At 31.7% G+C, this 20,847-nt stretch overlaps 1 protein-coding gene across 1 annotated transcript; it reads right to left on the reverse strand.

The window, feature by feature from the left end:
- Positions 1-438: 438 nt before the first annotated feature.
- LOC134259332 (uncharacterized) lies at positions 439-20,460 on the reverse strand. Its single transcript, XM_062741926.1, has 5 exons — positions 20,312-20,460; positions 16,810-17,029; positions 8,481-8,594; positions 904-1,096; positions 439-511 (listed from the first exon to the last, which is right to left on the reverse strand). The coding sequence occupies exons 1-5, from the start codon at positions 20,360-20,362 to the stop codon at positions 439-441; spliced, it is 651 nt and encodes a 216-aa protein (XP_062597910.1). The 5' UTR covers positions 20,363-20,460.
- Between the last annotated feature and the right edge of the window lie 387 nt (positions 20,461-20,847).

Genomic DNA, 20,847 nt, shown 5'->3' on the forward strand with positions numbered 1-20,847 from the left:
CTAATTGCTGGACTTTGAAGTATATTTTCATGCTATATTTCTGTGTAAAGAAAGACTGTCAAAAAATCTGAAAGATATTTTTTTTAATAGTTCTGTTAGCAGTAAAAAAAATCATTTCCCCATCGCTTGCGCGGGATTTAAGCTAGTATATTATAAATGTCGAAGCTTACAACATATTTAATAAGCAGTGAGCATGTGCTAAGCATATATTTCTACGTATTCTCGTTCTTAAAACAGTAATTATTTTGTCCTTATCGTCTCTACCAGTAGTCTGTAATTCATCCAAATCTACCAAATTAAATCTGAATATGTGCAACCTTTGTGAAGATATATATTCTGGAAAATACAATATTCTACATTTGCGCTGGCTTTGTACATTTTTTTTAATATAAAAAACATTGCTAAACTTCAGTTTTTTCTTAAGGTTATTTTTGATGTTCAACAGTGTTCTAAAGCATACACTACTGTGCCGAGAAAAAGCAAAGAGTAGAAAGATGAAACCTGTAAGTATCTGGAATAGAAAGAATTTACACTTGAAAACATATTGAAATTGTGCGATTAATGCAGGGGTTTAAAATTCTTTCTAATATATTCAAAGCCTGATATTCATCGATTGACCACTGAGATATTTTTTTACACATTTATTTTCTCACAGGACAATACATGTATATATGTCTTTGTAAAATATTTGTCAGAGAGTAACAGGCTTCATAATGGAACTTGTAAAACTTAAACTTAATTATGTACCAGAAATTATGGGAATTGAAGAATAATATAACTATAAGAATTAAATAAACAGGGAAGTTTTGGTATATTTCTAATGTCTTTTCAATTTTTCGGAATAAAAAAATAAATGTGCAGTAATCTAACGCACAAAAACAATTTTGATAAATAAAATCATACTTATTATTTGCTAAATTTTTCGATATTTTCACTGCATTGTTCAACTCTCTATTTTCGTCGTCAGTTTTTATACTTCCTGGAGAATCTATTACATGGTGTTTTACGTGAACTGCCATATTTTTTGATGCATCATCGCCATTTTTAATTTCAGTCGAAGACTTTAAAGGCTGTTGAATTTTAAAACATTCTGGATCTGAAAATAACAAACACAAACATACATGTAATACAGTAAATATTTAATTATATATTTTAATTTTCAAAATATTCAAAAGAGGTATCTGAACTGTTTGGCAAGTGATATTATCGGAAATTCATGCATTTAATGCCATTAATTTTGTTCTACTCTTGTGTCGGATGCAGATAATGAAGGGATATCAATCAGGCCGTTTTGCTGTTGACCAACCAGATAACTCTCCGCACTACCAGAATTTTTTTTTAATTTTGCCTGATACTTCTTCGTTTTAGGGCATAGTTTCTGTAAAGCTATATGAGACTTGTATTTGATAAATATCTCTTATCTTAGTAAATACTTTATCCTGGATCTGAAAAGATCAAACATAAATCTTCACAATTATATCTTATTATTATATACCTAATGTGTATCACCCAATTTTACTGTTGAATTTACGCTATCACGTGACGTGGTGATCCGATTTTCCGGATCACCAACATGTTGTTTTCTGAATCCATATCACCACTCTCTGAAACTGATGACGTAGTACGCAAAAATATGACGTTATTTTTCTTGCGCGTTAAAAAGTCCCTTGTTATTATGCTTTGTTTTATTGATAAATGTAATACAATTGATCTCCAAAGTTTTCTTTTGCTATATATTGCTAGTTATGAGGGGGTATATAATAAATTTATCATTATAACAGTAACTTGATCCGAAGAGCCGTATCACGTCTCGTTGACAGGCGCGTCATTCTAATTAACCGTTTTTTTTCAATATGGCGCGACGTACGTCAGAATAGCGTATTGTTATCGTCAAACAACTCTATCAGATATGTAACAGATGCTAAGCGAAAGTTTGGATCCCAGTTTGATCCCAGCAGGAAACTTGACTAGTCTACAAGATTATATTACATTGGTTCGTCGGAAGCAAATTGAAAAAGGTGGGGGATAAATGTAAAAAAAAAAATAAATACCTTTAAAAACCCTGACAAGCCAAAAAAAGGAAATGTCCATTTCCTAAACACGAAAATTCTATTTCGTGTGTGTGTGTGGGGGGGGGGGGGGAGGTTCGAACTTCAGTACCAATTTTTTTTTTCAAACACCACCACTTTCCCCATTTTTAACCTATACTGCGAAGTGTCTGTGGAAATGGGGGAGGGGGGGGGGGGTAACCTACGAAGCAGTGTTCAATAACTATACTAAGTATATATTTGGAAAAAAGGTAGGGGGCTAAGCCCCGGTTCCAACGTCTATGAATTACCTAAATTCGAGCAACAAGGATCAGTACTTATCAAATGCACCAAAATCAGGTCGACAGAGGTCAAGTCGGAACTATAAATTTGTGCACGCTTCGAGGAATGCTTTGTTACTGTCCAGAGAAATCAGTTAGGTATATGTTCCTCCCCAGAGACCGGAATCCCTAAAACCTGTGTTCATGACATATTTGGGAAGGATCTCAAACTTTTTCTACACAAATTTCAAATAGTGCAGAGTTTGAATATCTCGGGTCAGGTTCAAATATTTGATATTTGTCATTGGGCAGTGACGTTGATAACAGTTATTATAACACAGATGTTTGGTTTTTGGACGAACCACATTTCCTCCTATCTGGACACAAAAATAAACAAACATAAGATTCTGGGGGAAAACAGCCTAATTGTTACACGGAAAGACCACTGCATGGTTAAAACTTAACTGGTAAGTGTGCCATATCGTCACATGGAGTGATCTGCCCTTACATGTTTACGGACACTGTTCATTCACAACGATACCTGTCACTTTTGAAAAACAAATATGTTCCTGCGTTTCGAAAACGAACAGCAAATATGCAAATTGTCTGGTTCATGCAAGATGGTGCAACAGCAAATGCATCTTATTTTGTATTATAGATTATCTCAAAATCTCGAAATGTTCGGAGACAAGGTGTGTGGCAACGCACTTTGAAAAAAATACGCACTTTTCAAAAATATTCATAGTGCGTTAAAATTTGGACAAAATCAACGCACTTTGAAATTTTTTTTCAAAGTGCGTTAAATTTGGGACCAATTCAACGCACATTGAAAATTTTTTTCAAAGTGCGTATTTTTTTCAATATATTTTACCATGGAGACACTTAACGCACTTTGAAAAAATCATGTTTAAGTCATGGAAAAAATATTATTTGTTATTTATCTGTCAAAAAAACTAAGCCTAACCCTAACTTCAAAAATAAATTGATTTACTCCCGTCCGGAATAGAGGAGAAGACGGGTATAAGATCCCTCAGTCCAAATCTTTATCTTTCCAACACATAGGTGTCGGTAAGAAACGAGGGAGGGGAGCAATAAACCTATAAAGGGTACGCTGCATTTTCAATGCTTATACGATGTATATATCTTTCCAAAACAAGTGGGGGGCTTAGCCCCCATCCCCTCCCATGGCCCTTCGCCCAGTCTCGATGTCTATGCTATACTCAAAGCATTCATATAATTATGTATTTACCTAACTGGTATGACGTTGAAAACTTTCAATAATAAATGAGTTTATTAAAACAGATGAAAACTAGAAATTTTTAAGTACAGTAAAACGTATGAGAGAGAGAATTTTCATAGTTTTGAAAATCAAATTGGCCCCTTTTTACTATGATAAATGCTAAGTTGCTTGAAGCTTTCCTCTGTTAATGCCCCCTATACACCTTTACATCTACTTATCAAAGACTAAAATTAAAGAAAAGAAAGAATTAATGAACTTAAACAATCGTCACTCTTTTTTTCAAGACCCTTGAATTTTCTCTTGTATTTTATCAAAACCTTAAATATCTAAAACGTCAATATCTCAGGTCCTACAGCAACTTTATCATAAAAAAGTTATCAAACCAGTATCTGTCATTTACCATACCGATTATTTGAAGGAATATTGATCAATCTTTACATTTTTTTTTCAAAGTGCGTTAATATGGTCGATATTAACGTACTTTGAAAAAAAAAAATTTCAAAGTGAGTTAGCTTGATCCCAAATTTTAACGCACTTTGAAATTTTTTTTTAAAGTGCGTAATTTTTCAAAGTGCGTTGTAACAAAGGTGATTTCCCGGCGATACCCGAAAGTGAAGGAGTGTGGATAATCTATAGTATCAGGGTAGTTAGTAGTGTAACCATTTCTTGAACATATTTTTGTCTACGATGAAAAACGTACATGAAAGGTTGATAAACTCTTCGGAATCAAAAAATAAATAAAGCTTTTCATTTCGCTTTTCATAAAACCAGGCATTTATCCAAGAGACTAACAGGTTTACTTAATGCAAAATACATCTAGATAATCTATTTTTAATTAGATTATAACCTGCACTTTGCCATAACATATTAAAACTACGGTCTTTTGGTAACCTATCAATCAAATTCAATATATGATCGTAATTTGGAGCCCACCTCTATCCAAGGAAAATGATTTTCAGATTTTGAGAATTTTTCTTTTCTCCTTTGAAAACAACACTACATGCTTGAATGTATTAGTCATAGTCATATGTCATTTAACGTTTGGCATGCGCACGCACGTTCAAACATATGCAAGATGTTCATAGAATGTTGGCTAAACGTTTACAAAATCTTTATTTACTGAGAAAAAAATAATACAAATATAAATGTTACCAATTTACAAGTATTCATTTTGTGCATGCACATGTACGTCCTTGCATTCAATTTTGATAGTAGCATAATGTGGAAATCTATTGCACCTATTCATATTTTAAATTTTATCCCGTTTTGTTGAGAAACAAGAAAGTTATAGGCATTTAATGTTTCAGCCAATTAGATTGTAGCACATGTTCATGCACGAGCTTTCATGGCAATTCTTATAAAAATACTGTAGATCTTCAAAATGTATGATTACGTTTAAAATTTCAAAGGATTATGACAAAAATACAAGAGAGATGATGAGACTTTAGTTTCAGTCAACCAGAGCGAAGAAGACGTGCATGCACGTGAAATCTTGCTATTTTGACCATGTCGTTTTGCGTTATGTCTATACTATTAATAAATACTTATGAGTCTTAAAAAATTTCATCAAAAACTAGAAAAAAATACGGCTTTATCTATTATATCGGTAATTTCACACGTTTCAAGTGTGTAGTTTTCAGGTTAGGCCAAAGTTTTGATGGCGGATAAAATCATGATATAGTCAGCTATTTCTTCGTACATAGTGGGCTCTGCATTCTAAACAGAAAGTTTTGAAGCAAAGACTATAACCAACTTTTTATGAAAATATTGTGTTGTACTAATAAAGACTAATGGATGTAATGATAATGAAATAATACTATATATTGTATTTTTTAAAAATATATTTACATGAACGAATTTTTTCCAGATCCCCTGAGAGCTTTAGCTTGCATATTTTTTTACGACACTGTCAGTAAAGATCTGAATTCAAAGATAAACATGTCCAGGATTGCTCTTAATATATAACGAAATGATTAATTACCAGTGAAAATATTAATTCATGCTGCTTTTGTTTGAAATTTTCAGTTTTTAAGAAGACAACTCAATCATAAGATATTATTTACATGTCAAGAAATTATTTCATGATAAAATAATTTTTATCTGAATTCCTTTTTAATTTACGTGTTTTAACTTAACTTTTTCACATGATCAATGTCAAAAATTTCAAAATACCGAGTAATAATTTAACATACATGTACAGTAATGATATGATTTTGAAAAAAAGATAAATTATTTTCCCCGGGAATTCTCGCATATTTTCCACTCAATGGATATTGTTTTCTTATAATTTAAAATTCTGACTTAAAATGATAGTTTATGAGACATTCGTTTAGTTTCAAGCAAACAATACTTTTATCGGCAACAACATGTAGATACAGGTACAAAACCATTGTCGATGACTTTAGACATACTATTTATTTATTTTTAAGATTCCAATTCACTTATTATAAGAATTAAGGTAGTACAAAACACCCCTGGATTCTATTTTTACTTATTTCTTTAAAAAATACTGGAGAAAAAAGAATAATGTGATAATATTGGCAACAATGAATGACCCCTGTAAGAAAAATAACATTTTTGGCATGATTTTGTCATAGTGAAAAAAATCAGAGAATCCTTTACGTTGGTCACTTGGGAGTTTACATTTTGGAATGTGTTTATGCTATCTAAGTGCAATAATCAAGCATGTAACAGTCTGATATAAAATGCAGGGTAACTTTTGTTTAATAAATAGTAGAGGGCTGATATTTAGAAACTCATATAAATAGTCTCCGTTCGTGGTGGACTATAAAGGTCAAGGTCATATCAAGAGGTCAAAGTTCAAATATTGTGACGTCATCATTTTCCATTTAAATTTTTTTAATCGTCGAAATATCAGAAACTACCGGTTCATTTTTTTCTTTTTTTACAAATTTTACTTTGGGACCCATTTTAATAATTTTGTTAATTTTTTGCAAAAAATTGAATTATACATTGTTTCTTTAGAACATTTTAATTGTAGCATATTTATCTGTGAATTTTCAATTCTAACGCTATGTATGTTCTATTTTTACTTAATATTTTTCTTAAATGGACCAGTGTCTATATGATTTACTAAGTTAAAGTAACAATAAGGTATTTTTTTTTTCAAAATAATACAATGTAACACAAACTTGCAATATATCAAATGATAATTCCAATATAAGGCTCATTCTCAAGTAGAGTGTCTGATTTCACAATCTTCTTACAGGGGTCTGATAGGCCATATTTCACACAATGTGGGCAAAATATGTGCGGTTGAATTTTTTTCATATTATATATTGAGAGAGATTTTGTTTCCTAGAACAAAATATCAAAGTTTCAGAAAAAATGAATTTTAGGAAAATTTGGGCTCTCTAATGTATCCTACCTTAATTTGCTAAAAATCAAAATAGAGAATATGACCACTCATATAGAATTGACAAAAACGATATGTAACTAATCAACAAACTCGACCTTTCAAATAGTCAGCGCTATTGAAAGTAGTTCGCTTACATTATGCATTCATTAGCGGATGTCAACAAAATGATATATCACCTTAACCCCAAAAAGTAGATATCTAATTCCTCTTTCAATTTCACTTACAAGCAAAAATATTAACCAATTGCACGTTATATACTCAAAGATTTAGATGTTCGTCTCTTAATGGGACTATTTTGTTTTTCGGTATCGTACGCTGTTTTGTTTTTTGTATTAGATAACATATTTGTATCGACATGAAAAGCCTTTTGCTTTTCATATTATGTACCTGGTATCTATTTTTCATCACTTTGATATAAGCAAGGTTGAACGGGATGCAATTGGCATAATTCGAACGATGCATCCATGAGGATGCCCAGAGAATTCACTCGGAGCTCCTCGGGTGGCTCGTACAGTGTACCTCGCACACTTTAGCATAGCGGAGTCAACCGAGCACTGCCGATTGTAGAGAATTCGCCCCGACGACAACTTGCTCGTAAAATTATTCGCCTTATTTGAATTACAATATCCCATTCTGTGACAAATCTTGCATTTAAAACAGCATATCGTATTCATATATTCATTGGCGGGTCCAAATTATTCTATTATACTTTGTCTTTTATGTACAAACTAAACATTAATTCTATGGTGCAGCCATTTTCAAAAGTATAAATACTCGAACTTGCAATATATAGATGACTTTGAGAGGTAAAAAAAAAACTTCATTCAACGACTAGTTCTAGGTCTTAAAGGATATATAGAACAAGTCTTCATCTGCATTAATTGTGTGCATCAAGGCTCGCGTAATAATTTGATCAACAGCAATCCAAATACAACTTGATAAAGGCCTGTAGCAACGGTTGTCCATGCAGGGGAGAGGAGATCTCCGGAAAAAAATCTGCGTTCTACAGAGCTGTGCTACATGCGTACCATTAAATCTATATTCCCAATAATAGAATTCTTCCGTATAATACCATGTAAACAAGTCCTTGTCGTTATTGGTTACATGTATCAAATCAGCCCGTATTTTTTAAATAACAAAACTAAAGGCCAATCGGAAATCAAATTTGATGATTTTGCTATGAAAGAACATTCAGTCAAAGTAAGCAAATTACAGTAGAAAATATGAACGAACCTATATGAATATACACTGAACCTAGAAATTTTCTTTATTTGGATTTCATTAAGAATCGCATGCATATGGTCTACGTATTCAGTCCTTTTTTATTGGACAAAAACTGGTTATAATGTATAAACAAACGTTCAATAAATAGATGGAATTTCAACAGATTAACTTATTGAAACCATTATTCAAAAAGAGTGCCTAATTAAATGCATTTTTTCCAGCCTGATATTGCTAGTAAATTTAAACTTTTAATAAAAAAAAAATTAAAGCAAAAAACATTCATATTCTTAGTCTCACGAATATTGTTATAATAATTTGAATTAACTCACATTTATACACATCTGTTGAATCATAGTGAACTGGACACGGCTCTGTAAAACCTCTGCAGGACTGACGATTGTATTGGATTCTGGCACCTTTCACATTAAACTCCACACAATGTCCTGAATTATTTTAAAATTTATCTTATTAAGGACTTAATTAATAGTTTTGATAAAAGTTTGTAAGAAATATTCATTATTACCTGTCAATAAAAAACTTAATATATAGATTCATTGAAATGTAAATATTCCTCCTATCTATCACATTTTCCTTCAGAAGATGTAATAGTGCTCATCAAAAAAATTGGTAAGAATTTTGACATTGGTATTTCATTCCAACATTTTTAACTTTTGTATATCATCATATTCATCGAGATCTTGTTCGACTATAAGATTTGATAAAAAAAAGGTGAATGAACAAGTCATACAGAATGACTATAGTTCACATATTTTAAAAATTCAAATTCTATTTTTAAATTTGAAATTTTCGAAATTATGGTCTTCAAAACTCGGAAAAATAAAATCTTTTAAAATGTTTGCTTTTACTAACAAATAAAATGGCATTCTTGAGATTAAAACCCTAGCAATAAAAATCTGGGGTATCATATTGCTTTGAGACTAACATGCTCTGTGGCAACGCACTTTGAAAAGATTACGTACTTTGAAATTTTTTTTCAAAGAGCGTTAAAATTTGGACAAAATTAACGCACTTTGAAAAAACTTTTCAAAGTGCGTTAAATTTGGGACAGTCCACCTACAAAAAATACTATAGTTAACCATAGTTAACTATGGTTATAACTTTAACACTTTCAAAACTTTGATTTACTATAGTGATAACTATGACACTTTGAAAAACTTTGGCGAAAACTTTGACACTTTAAAAAACTATTCCGAAAACTTTGACACTTTGAAAAACTTTGGCGAAAACTTTGACACTTTGTAAACTTTGTCGAAAACTTAAACACTTTGAAAAACTTTAGCGAAAACTTTGACACTTTGATTAACAATAATTAACTATAGTAAACTAAAGTTAACTATATTAAACTAAAGTTAACTATAGTAAACTATAGTTAACTATAGTAAACTATAGTAAACTATAGTTGTTATGTTCCTCAAACGAAGTTGGGGAACATATTGTTTTTACTCTGTTTCTTACTATTATTATTTTTCTTCTTGGGAAAATTCTGTCCGCGAATGATCTTGTAAAGTACACCTCCGATTAAGGGGAAACCTTTTTAGGATAAGTAGGCATGTTATGTAGATTTGCGGAACGAAGGGTCATTTTGCGCGCACGTGCTTGCAAGAGCGCGCACGTGCAACACGTAAAATGACCAATATAATTGAAATTGCCGTAACTTTTACATTTTTTGATGTAATGCTTTGATATTTAAAATATATAGACATATTATTAATGTAGATAAGATGACATTGTCAACATGCCATTTTGCGCGCACGTGCAAGAGCGCGCACATGCAACACGTGAAATGACCGATATAATGGATATAGCCGTAACTTTTCTATTTTTTGATGAAATCTTTTGGAATTTTTTATGTAAGGATATATAAGTAGCGTAGACAAGATGAGATGATCAAAAAAGCAAGATCTCACGCACACGCACGTGCCCTTTCTCTCTGATTGGCTGAAACTAAAGTCTCTATATCTTTCTTGTTTTCCGACGAAATCCTATGAACTTTTGAACATAGCCATGCCTTAAGATATCCTACAATATGATATATAGCAATTATCATGAAAACACGTGCATGCACCTGCGCTGCAATCTGATTGGCTGAAACTTTAAATAGTTATAACTCCCTTGGTTTTCAATCAAACAGAATGGAATTTGGAACATAGATAGATATAATGAACTTCTACAAGATGTTATGGTCTTCATGCACATGCATACACGTGCGTGTACGTGCGCTGTAATCTGATTGGCTGAAATTTTAAACAGCTATATTTCCCTTTGTTTTCAATCAAACGGGGTGGGATTTAGAACATGTAGATATATGTAAAGGACTTCTACAAGAAGATCTGGTCACCATGCTCATATGTATGCACGTGCGTGCACATGAAATGAGATAAATCAAAAATACACTTTAATGAGCGTAATTTTTAATACTTTTGGATTAAATACTTTAATATTTAGAATATAAAAAATATAAAAATTGTGTAGACAAGATGATATGGTCATTACGCACATGCATTCTTTTGCGCATGCTTGCAATGCTTAAATTTGAATGAACTTGGCGTTGTTAAAGTCTCCTATTTAATGAAGCTTACGGGGAATATGGCACCAAAAGGGAGTTGGGGAGCGTTTGGGGTACATCTGTAACGGTCCCCGTTACAATTAGCACTAGTTTTTTTTGTTAGGGACACTAACGCACTTTGAAAAAAATTCGAAGTGCGTTAAGAGTGTACTTGAACATTTTTTTTTACCATGGAAACATTTAACGCAAAAAAAAATATGCATAAAACAAAAACTATAGACTTAGATTTTAGTAATTGACATAATCAATTTGTAATAATTATATCTTTCGAAAAACTTTTTAATGTATTCATTTTAACTCATTGGGAACAAGGAGAAGATGAGTAGAAGCTCTCTCAGTCCAACTCTTTTTTTTTTCTTTTACATTGTACATTGCCGTAAACCCCAATTTTCAATGCCTATATAATCTATATTTTGCAAAACATTTGTGTGCCTAAGACCCCCGTACCGATACGATGCCTTTGCCACAACCAAATATACCTATTTGCATAACTGGTATGGCGTTGAAAATTTTCAATAAATTTTATTTTACATAAAACGCATGCAAAATGGAAAAAATTAAGTACGGTAAAACATTTAAGAGAGAAAGAATTTTAAAAGTATGGAAAAATAAAAATCGCTCACTTTCACATCCTGAAGTGACCTCATCACGGAAGAGTTGCATGTATCAAACAGGTTCAATTATTTATCATACCTAAGATTTGCAAGAATATTGACCAAGCCATACACATTTTTTTCAAAGTTCGTTGATATTGTTAGATATTAACGCACTTTGAAATGAATTTTTTTTTTAAAAGTGCGTTGATTTGGTCGCAACTTTAACACAGTTTGAAAAAAAAAATCAAAGTGCAACAATGCTCAAAGCTACGCTACACAACTCATGATGACTTATGTTTGCGATATGACCCTTGACTTAATGATTTTCAAGTATTTCTCGGAAAGAAACAAATACTTTTAAATTGTCAAAAAAGTGTCCTTGTAGGGTATACAGGGTCTCTGCTGCAAGTTTGTGAAAATAAAAAAAAGTATATTCTTTTACAAACTTTAAGAATTAACTTCAAAGGGCCACTCATATACTGACACGCAAAAGAATCGCAACAAGCAGTAATCTAAAAATGTTAGATTTCTTATCTTATGATTCTCAAAAGCGAATAAAGTAAGGCTAACTCACTTTTCAGAACATAAGAGATTTTATAAAAATGTTAAATGTTTATCTGTTAACTTTACTAAGTAAAATATGACTGTTAACCCCCCGCCACCTCCCAGCCATTCAAGTAAAACATGCAAGACTGCCCTAAACAACAATTGCAGCTTAATTTCTACGAAACAATAGGTTCATTAATATCGAGATCTGAGCGAAATAATTATTCTTTGGCATTTTTAAATGCCCGTTTTTCAGATGATTAGGTCGATTTTTCTCTAACTTAGAGCAGTGTAGCCACCCTTGGACTTCCAGTACAAGGACTGTCCTTAATGCATATCATACGTAAGACCCTGTTGAGGTGTAATGTAGCGAAATTTCGCATCAGCAACTCTCCATCACCTTTAGATTGAACTTTTCCAGCTAGAGCAATGGAAATGCGTACATAAGCCATTTTCAAGTAGTCTTAGCATCGTTACGGGAAACAAAATGATAGTTCATTAAAAGAAAAGTAAAAAACCTTAAAATCAATAATATTGCAAAATGTTTTGTCAAATATGCAATTTTTGATTTCTGTTAATCAGACTAAAACTTGACTTCCGGTTATGGTATGGAAATCGTTCAACCGCTAAATTACCAATGTTACCAAATTGAAGATATTCATAATTTTAAGATACAAAGATCTCTACTTTACATAGTTAGTTCCCCCTAAAGTAGGGTGTTGCGTTTCTTTAGCGTGTCAGTATATAAAAATATATTAAAAGCATGAGAAAATTTTACTTTTGGTCATCTTTAGTGTGTGTATGCTATTTCATAAGAAAAAAATTCAGCTTTTAAGAGATTTTTGAAAATGAAAAAGATTTTACCAAAGTATACTTTAATGCATATGTTTGGTGAAATATAAACAAAAGAATCAGGGGCATTAAGACCCTAAATATGCCCCAACCATAATGGACAAAATATTATAAATATTAAAAGAATTATGATTAAATCACACCTTTTCAGACATGTTTTGACGAAAAAAAAAACACTATTAAGACATTTTTGGGTCAAAACAAAAATAACACAATTTTTACTGATTTCTGGAAATTTTTAATATTTTTTTTTTTTTTGTAAATATAATTAAAGAAATAAAAGATGGATTTCTAATACAAATACAACAGAAATGATCCTAAACATGTGAATATAAACTATTTTTTTTAGCTAAAAGTGGTAAAAAAGCGGATTTTAATGTAAAACAGTTGTTTTTATGTTCAAAATCAGAGATATCTGGGAACTTAAGATGTCTTTAATTGGACTCCACTCACAATATGTACTTTACAGTAAAAATATTTCAAATAATATCCTATTAACTCTATCAGAAACTATAAATGAGGAAAAATAACTTTTATATTATTTTAAATTCACAGAAAAATGTTAATTTTTCAAAGACAAGTACTATTTTATGTATTAAACATAAAAATACATTGAATGCACAAAGTTAACAAACAAGAAATGTATTCAACTAATATTCTTAATAACAATTCATTAAACTTGACAAAAATAACAATAAGGGATTTCAGTTTGCATAAACAAATTCCAGAACTCCCGTCACCCACCTATACTTTTACCAAAAAGATCATAGACGTTTAACATCACACCACTCATGCCTTATACACTACATTTACTCATAATAAGATAATGTTTATCATCCTCACAATGTCATAAAAATGAACTAAGCATCAAAGATTTAGTTATACTAGTAAATGTTTGTCTGGAAAGTTTTTGCAATTACATTATATTACAAAAAATAACAAATACTTGTATATAGTCATGTTAATTAATAACAAAGTTCAATATGCAAATAAACACTGCATAATAAAATATAATAATTATTGTTACTATTATCTGAGAAACATTTTGTGATGCCTTATGCATTTTACATCAGTATATTAATTTTGATAACAATTATTCATGAAGTATAATCATATGCTAATAACAAATCGTTTCATTTGTCAAGGCAGGGATTTTCCACACCATTTTGGGAATGGGGCCCAGGCCCTTGGAATTGGGAATTTAACGGCATTTTATCAATAATTGGGAAATTTTATAGCATGATGTTTTTCAAGAAATAAACACTTAAAATTAATAAATATTATGTTTTCCTTAATTATTCAAAATTGTAAAGCAGATGATAGATCAATAATAATAAATTTTTAGCCAATTTTCATAAAATATTTGTTTATTTTATTCAGTTAAAAAAAACCTGGCCATTATTTTACCAGGAATTTAATCAAGTTAACTTTATGGGTTCTATTTTGGGAAAAATAGAGTGATTTTGCAATTGGGAATGGGGCCCATATTCGGCCCTACACGGGGCAGTGGAAAATCCCTGCAAGGTACATCATTAATCTTTCAATATTTACAACCTAACTTATTAAACTCATGCCATGAATCTAATATGTTTTTGGGATGTACAATGCACTATATTTTAATTTCTTTATTTTATAACAGATGTTAAGAAATCACAATATAAACATAAAAAAAATCATAGATACATAAAAATCCCTATTTACAATTGATAAATAAAAATATATACACAGCCTTCCACTAAATTGTTGAAAACAATAATGGGAGTCTAATGCAGTGGACAGCATAACCTGCAGATTGATTGATTGTATATTGTTTAACGTCCCTCTCGATAATTTTCACTCTTATGGAGACGCCTATAATCTTCAGAATGTTCACTCTCAATAATGTTCACTCTCAATAAACCAATGTTGCAATTCATGTCAGTATTCCGTTGCACTCATTTCACTTTCTGATGAGCCATACATTACTGCAGGAAGCACAGCTGCATCTTCAAGGTAGTCAGCCCAGTCTTGAGTAGGTCTTACTGCAAAGTTCGTGTGTCTTTCATAGCCAAGAAACCACAATACTGAGGCCACATGGGCACATGCCCCGACAACTCTGGCTCCAGCACGACACTGACAATACCAACAAGTAATACCTCCAGTAACAGGATATTGTTTTGGACCATCTCTTGGCATCCTACAATTAAAATATAAATATCAAAATTAAATTACTTTATATATTATGTATGCACATTTTGTCTCTAACTATGGAAGGAGGGGGTTACTTGTACAGTTTATATACATTTGCATAAGAGTTTCTTTTTATATATATGAGAAAAAGGGAATAATTTATTAATCTTACCAGGTATAATATATAATTATTTCATTCATGAAATCAATTTAAATAGCAGTTTTATTGATTTACCTATTTGAGTTTAATGAATAAAATCAGAGGCAAAGACATTATTTGGTACTTTAAATCAAAACAAAAAAGATGAATGAACCTTGTAATGACAAACATTTTTTTTTCTAATTTAAATGGTGACTTAAATGAATTTATAATATTCCAAGGTAATCTTATTATTTTATTTGATGCTTACAAAAGTTTAATTTTACGTTAATAATATTTGAATTAATTGGTAAAAAAAAAAAACAAAAATACATTGTTCCCACAAGAAAAATAGAAAGAATTTTATTTATATTATTTATTCTGCAAAGAACATAAATTAGATTTAGTGATGTTAGCTTATTTTTAAGAAACTAACTTTATTTTATTTCTTTAACGGTTTTACAAATAAAAAAAAAAAAACAAAACAACCCCCCCCCCAAAAAAAAAATCTCCTACCATTTTTTTTAAAATATTTTTGACTGTTATAGCACACCATACATTTACACAAAGTACACAGGTACCAGGGTAAGGTCTCTTGAATACACAAACGCTAGACTCGGTTGTATTTGTACTCAGACAGAAAAATATGTTATAGACACCAACATAGAAATGTAGTATATTCATATTTTAATGCCGTACATGTAAAGATTTTCACAACTGATCAAACGCGGCTAATCATGCAGATCAACCTGCCGATCGAGGGCTCATGAATCATAAACATTAGGGCCTAAATAAAAGGGAATCGATGATTAAGTCAACTTTTTATAATCTTTTTAATTTTTTTTTCTTTGAAAGAAGATAGCATGTTGTGTTCCTGTTTAATATATTTTAGATACACATTTCTATTTTCAACTGTTTGACATGATTACCGTCCCCCCGAGTTCATGGAGTTAGCGGAGTCTGTCATGTCGAATCTTTTATCATTAATAAGTTTAGGAGGGGATTTAATTTTGAACAATGCATGTAAGTAGTGCATGTAAAATTACAATTGCTCTGATTTTCAATTCATCCCTACCTGTTAAATGGTACCGTTAGAACTTCGAAAAATCTACTGTCACATTTTCTGTTTCCACCAAATTTGTTTACGTCTGAATATAAAAACCGAAACCGGAAGCGATCAAAATCAGCCTCAAAAAACATCGTTTTTTTTTTATTTTTCCGGGTGGCCGCATGCAAACAACAGAACAATATACTGGGATATAATTTATTATGTCATTTTAAACAATCTATTGAATTTTTATTCTGTTGTTTTCGTGCGGCCATATCCAAATCTTGTTTGGAATGTGATAATTTTATGGAAATTTCTCAATTCCGGAAAAATCAAACAACTTCACATTGTGATAACTCAACTACAAATCAAATGTTAAAAAAAAAATATTTCTATTTACATCAAACGTGACATCTCGTTATATGAAAAATAAACCAACTTAACGATATCACTGGTATAAAAATGTTTTAAAAATATTGGGCAGCTCATATATGCTTACTGCCTCTGATTCTTTATGTCTTTGAGACTTTATTACTTTTCGGCTCTGTCATACTATAGACACCTTGTGCGCAATGTTCACCCATCTTTAATTCTCGAAACAATTACAATATTTTTTCATAAAATTCTCAAAACTCCTTTCATATCATACAAATTTCTTTGCCGATGAATATTTAAATATAGATTCAACCTTGCCATGTCTTTGTGTTTTAAATATACTAACCAAAAACAATTTTCATTGGTGCGCAAACCTCAATAGTAGCATTTCCCCATTCATTGACTGCGCAATGATATGTAAAGCGTCTCTTTGATGAACAATCTTGCTGTTTATCGTTACAGTTCTTTAATTTCTCTCTATATCTCCAGTCTTGTTCATTAGTCGGGCAGGATTCTACAGATTGCACAGTAGGTAAAGATGCAGAACATCTTCGTGACAAACACTTCTGAAAATAGAATTTTTTTTCTCATGACGACGAAAGCCGATATAAATGTTTACGTATTTTTAATAAAGGCTTGTTTTTTCTGTGCAAACCTAGAAGTTTTAAGCGTCATGATATAGTAACAGCTCAACGCACTTTTTAAATCACATTGTTTTTATCGCACAAATTAAAGGCATATTTTTTTTTGGCAAAAAAAACCCCTAAAACCATCGAGCTTCAGTACGATACATAACCCTTATATTGTTAAATATGTCATGTTAAAGATGCATATTATCTACATTGTAAAATCATTATCTTAAGTTTTAAACCTCGATGTTCTAAAGCGAATTTGTTTATTAATTGTTTGATGTTAAATGTGTATGATTCTACCATAGGTATTAACATATTAATTAATCGAACTTTCTTTGATACTATTTGGTTAAAATATTCAAATTTACGTCTTACAGATGAGTATTTTTCTGAATACTTTGCACATTTTCCATATTTGTGTTGGTTTTGTCGAAATGCAGCGCCGAAAAAATCACAAAACTGTATTAAGAAATTCTGTCAAGGTATAGGATAATAAAGTATTGTTATCTTTCAAAAAATTAAATTGTTAAAATCAAAAAGACAATTATTATATATATATATGGTCTGGATCTTAGAAATTTTGCGTTGGAAGGTATATTTCATGATGCTAGATTTCAGGAAGTTAATCTGGAAAATGCCATCTTTTTTACATGGAAAGCAGTCGAACAGATGGGAAATAATTCTATCATCTCGCACTTAAGTATCATATTTATGTACAGAAAAATACAGAATTCATATGAACGGACTGTTTCTGTATTTAGGCTAGGCAAAAGAGTGCTTTTAAATGAACAGATGCAAAGACGAGTGCATTTGACGAGAGATGAAAAAAAAAAAAAACATTTGGAAACTCTTACTATTTATCATCCAAGAGCATATAAAATCCTACCAATTATTAAGTCGGAATTATGTTTAAAGTAACGAAATTATATCAGAATTAAATTATAGATCACTTTTACAATATATTTTGTTGTCACGTTATAGAATTTTGCATTATAATAATGTGACCTTAATTTGTGCGAAAAACCATGTGAGCTTACAAGTGCGTTGAGCTGTATATTTAAATGAAGTCAGCGACCAACATACCTGGATTATTTTGCCACTAAAATGAAATTAACATATGTCATTAAAAATTCAGTCATAGGTTAATTTTTTTTCGTCCGGAGTAATTCATTTAAAGTACATTTTGTATGTCAAAGTTTAAAGATAGGTGGACTATAATAATGGTATTTTAAAATAATTAATGACAAACAGTGCACATAGTAGATACCTCGGAAAAAACAAAAATAGTAGGCTCTTTGTAGATGCCATTTTAATAACTATTTTGAATTGAGGGCAATCATTCAGGAAACACGACGTTGGTTAGCTTCATGATATTTTACGAACGTTACATTGTCAAGCATTATACGAGGGTCATTCAAAAAATCGGAAGAAAATTCTCCTGATCATGTTTTTTTTACAATATATATTGAAAATCAGGGCATTTTCATATATAAAGCATTTATTTTGTCGATGAGGTTTCATTCCATTTCTTTACATGAAAAACTTAAACAACATCGAGAACGTTTCTTAAAATTACTCTGCCTTATCATTCTTGTTTGTAGCGTCCTACACATAGTAAACATAGGAAATCACGAAGGTCATCGCGTCGAATGTTTTCAGCTTGAGTAATGCCAATCTCACTTGCATCATATTTTCCTTATAGTTAATATGTATCCTTACAACAATATTTTTGAGAGTTATGGTTAAGTTTAGGTCTTAAAATTCATCGGGAATTGACCTTATCTATTCCTGGTCATTCATCTGGAAAATGTAGGTCAGATCCAGAATGCAAAGCAAGTCTAGTAGTGTCAATCCCTAGATGAATCATCCATGTTTGGTCAAGGTAGGGCTAGTTATAATTTGGAAATGGACCAAAGCCGAAAACTTAAACCTTGTCACTTATCTGGAAAGCGTAGGTCATATCTAGCATTCGGAGCAGGTCTAGAAGTGTCTATCTCTAGATGCATCTGCCGTTCAAAAAAAAAAAAAAAAAACTGGTAGGGCTTATAGTTTCTCGGGAATAGACCTGCTCCTAAAACTTTAACGTGGTTACTCATCTTGAAAATATAGGTCAGATCCAGCATCCGTAGCATGTCTGGTAGTGTTCATCCATCCCTAGATGTATCATGCATTCAAGTTTGGTCAAGGCAGGGCTTATAGTTACATTGTACTTGGGAATTGACCTGCTACAAAAACTGTAACTTGGTTGCTCATCTTGAAAATGTAGGTCAGATCCAGCATCCGAAGCAGGTCTGGTAGTGTCCATCCCTAGATGCTTCATCCATGTACGTTTGGTCCGGGTAGGGCTTGTAGATACTTCGGAATGAACTTGCTTCTACTATCCTTGGACGCCGACGCTTACTCCTACGCCTTCGCCAACGCCAGGGATATAGCATAAGCTCACCTCGACTTCGTCAAGGTTAGCTGAAAACATATTCACAAGACCCAACACCTTGTCTACTGACAATAAGGACGATTTTGGACTTTCATTAGGCGTGGCATTCTCGGTGCTACGTGATGACGAATACTAGAAGATTCTCATTGGTTAAGAAATTAATAACATCAGGAACTTAAAATTGTTGTTGACAACGATGAGACAACTTATGCCCCATCATTGTGCCGTGAGAGAACTTTTAATTGGCTATTTACTACACCAGTTGACATTCGGTCGCATTTCTATCATGTTTTTTTTCAACAGTAAAGGGAAGCTGTGTAAATTTCAGAAAGAGCTAATAAGGTAACATCGAGAATGCCACGCCTTACTGTAAGTCCAAACTAAGCGTGTAATGGAGTTAACATAAATTGTCCGTGTTATCAAATTTTTTACGGTATAACTCATATTTCATAAGTTATGCATCAGTGATGTGCACATCACGTTTCATTCTTTTGACAGTATTTTTAACTATGGCTTCTATCTTCGCAGACCGTCCATTTTCCGACCCAGTGTCTCTACGATTAAGTAGCTTTTATTCTCTGTATATACAAACATTCGGCTTATTTTTGTTTCCTGCATGGTTTCTGCAGCATTTTCATAGCTTTTCGAATGCAAAGCAGAATTAAATATCTACTCACTGCTCCATGAACTCCTTCAAAGGTAACTTTTTTTTTTCTTTTTTGAATGAAATCTATATATTTGTCTTTAGAGATTGATGTCTTTAAGTAAACAAGTATACAAACCTTAGCGATAAGAAGCAGCCCAATTGTAAACAATCTCACAATTAATTTCATAGTCACTTATTTTGATAACAGAAATAATTTGTTTGAATAAAAAGGTATTTTAATCCAATTCAGAAAGGTAAAATAAAAGAAGAACCTTATCTCTTGACAGAGCAGAGATCTGAATAAAGCAAGGCTGGATTTTCCAGTTTTTTTAAAAGGCACATGATCTCGGTGGATGAATAACGTATAAAAACAACCAATTGTGGTGAGATCAGGTAAATTTAAACCTGAATCCGTAAATGGGCATATCTCATTTTCTCAACACAAGGGTATATTTAAACAATTGTTACACCTGACTGCTTTATTGTCAAGGATATCGGCGTGGAATGGCGACCTTGTTCGTGCTTGCTATCTTGCATTATTGTTCACATTTTATTGCAGTTATTTGTATACTGCACTTACCTGTACAACTACATGTACAATTGCAAGTTTATTTCTCATTGGTATTCTACTTTCCTGCATTAGACGAACTTTAAAGTTATTTTTGTCGCTAC

Source organism: Saccostrea cucullata, unplaced genomic scaffold (genome assembly GCF_032062105.1).
Source record: "Saccostrea cucullata isolate Sc308-1 unplaced genomic scaffold, CSIRO_AGI_Scuc_v1 ctg684, whole genome shotgun sequence".
NCBI classification, from domain to species: Eukaryota; Metazoa; Mollusca; class Bivalvia; order Ostreida; family Ostreidae; genus Saccostrea; species Saccostrea cuccullata.

Excerpts from the sequence above, each read along its gene's own strand:
- LOC134259332 (XM_062741926.1), bottom strand. The coding sequence starts at position 20,362 with ATGAAATTAATTGTGAGATTGTTTACAATTGGGCTGCTTCTTATCGCT. Across the intron at positions 17,030-20,311 it reads GGCTGCTTCTTATCGCTAAG|AAGTGTTTGTCACGAAGATG; the intron begins GTTTGTATACTT and ends TTCTATTTTCAG. Across the intron at positions 8,595-16,809 it reads ACCAATGAAAATTGTTTTTG|GACATTGTGTGGAGTTTAAT; the intron begins GTTAGTATATTT and ends AAAATAATTCAG.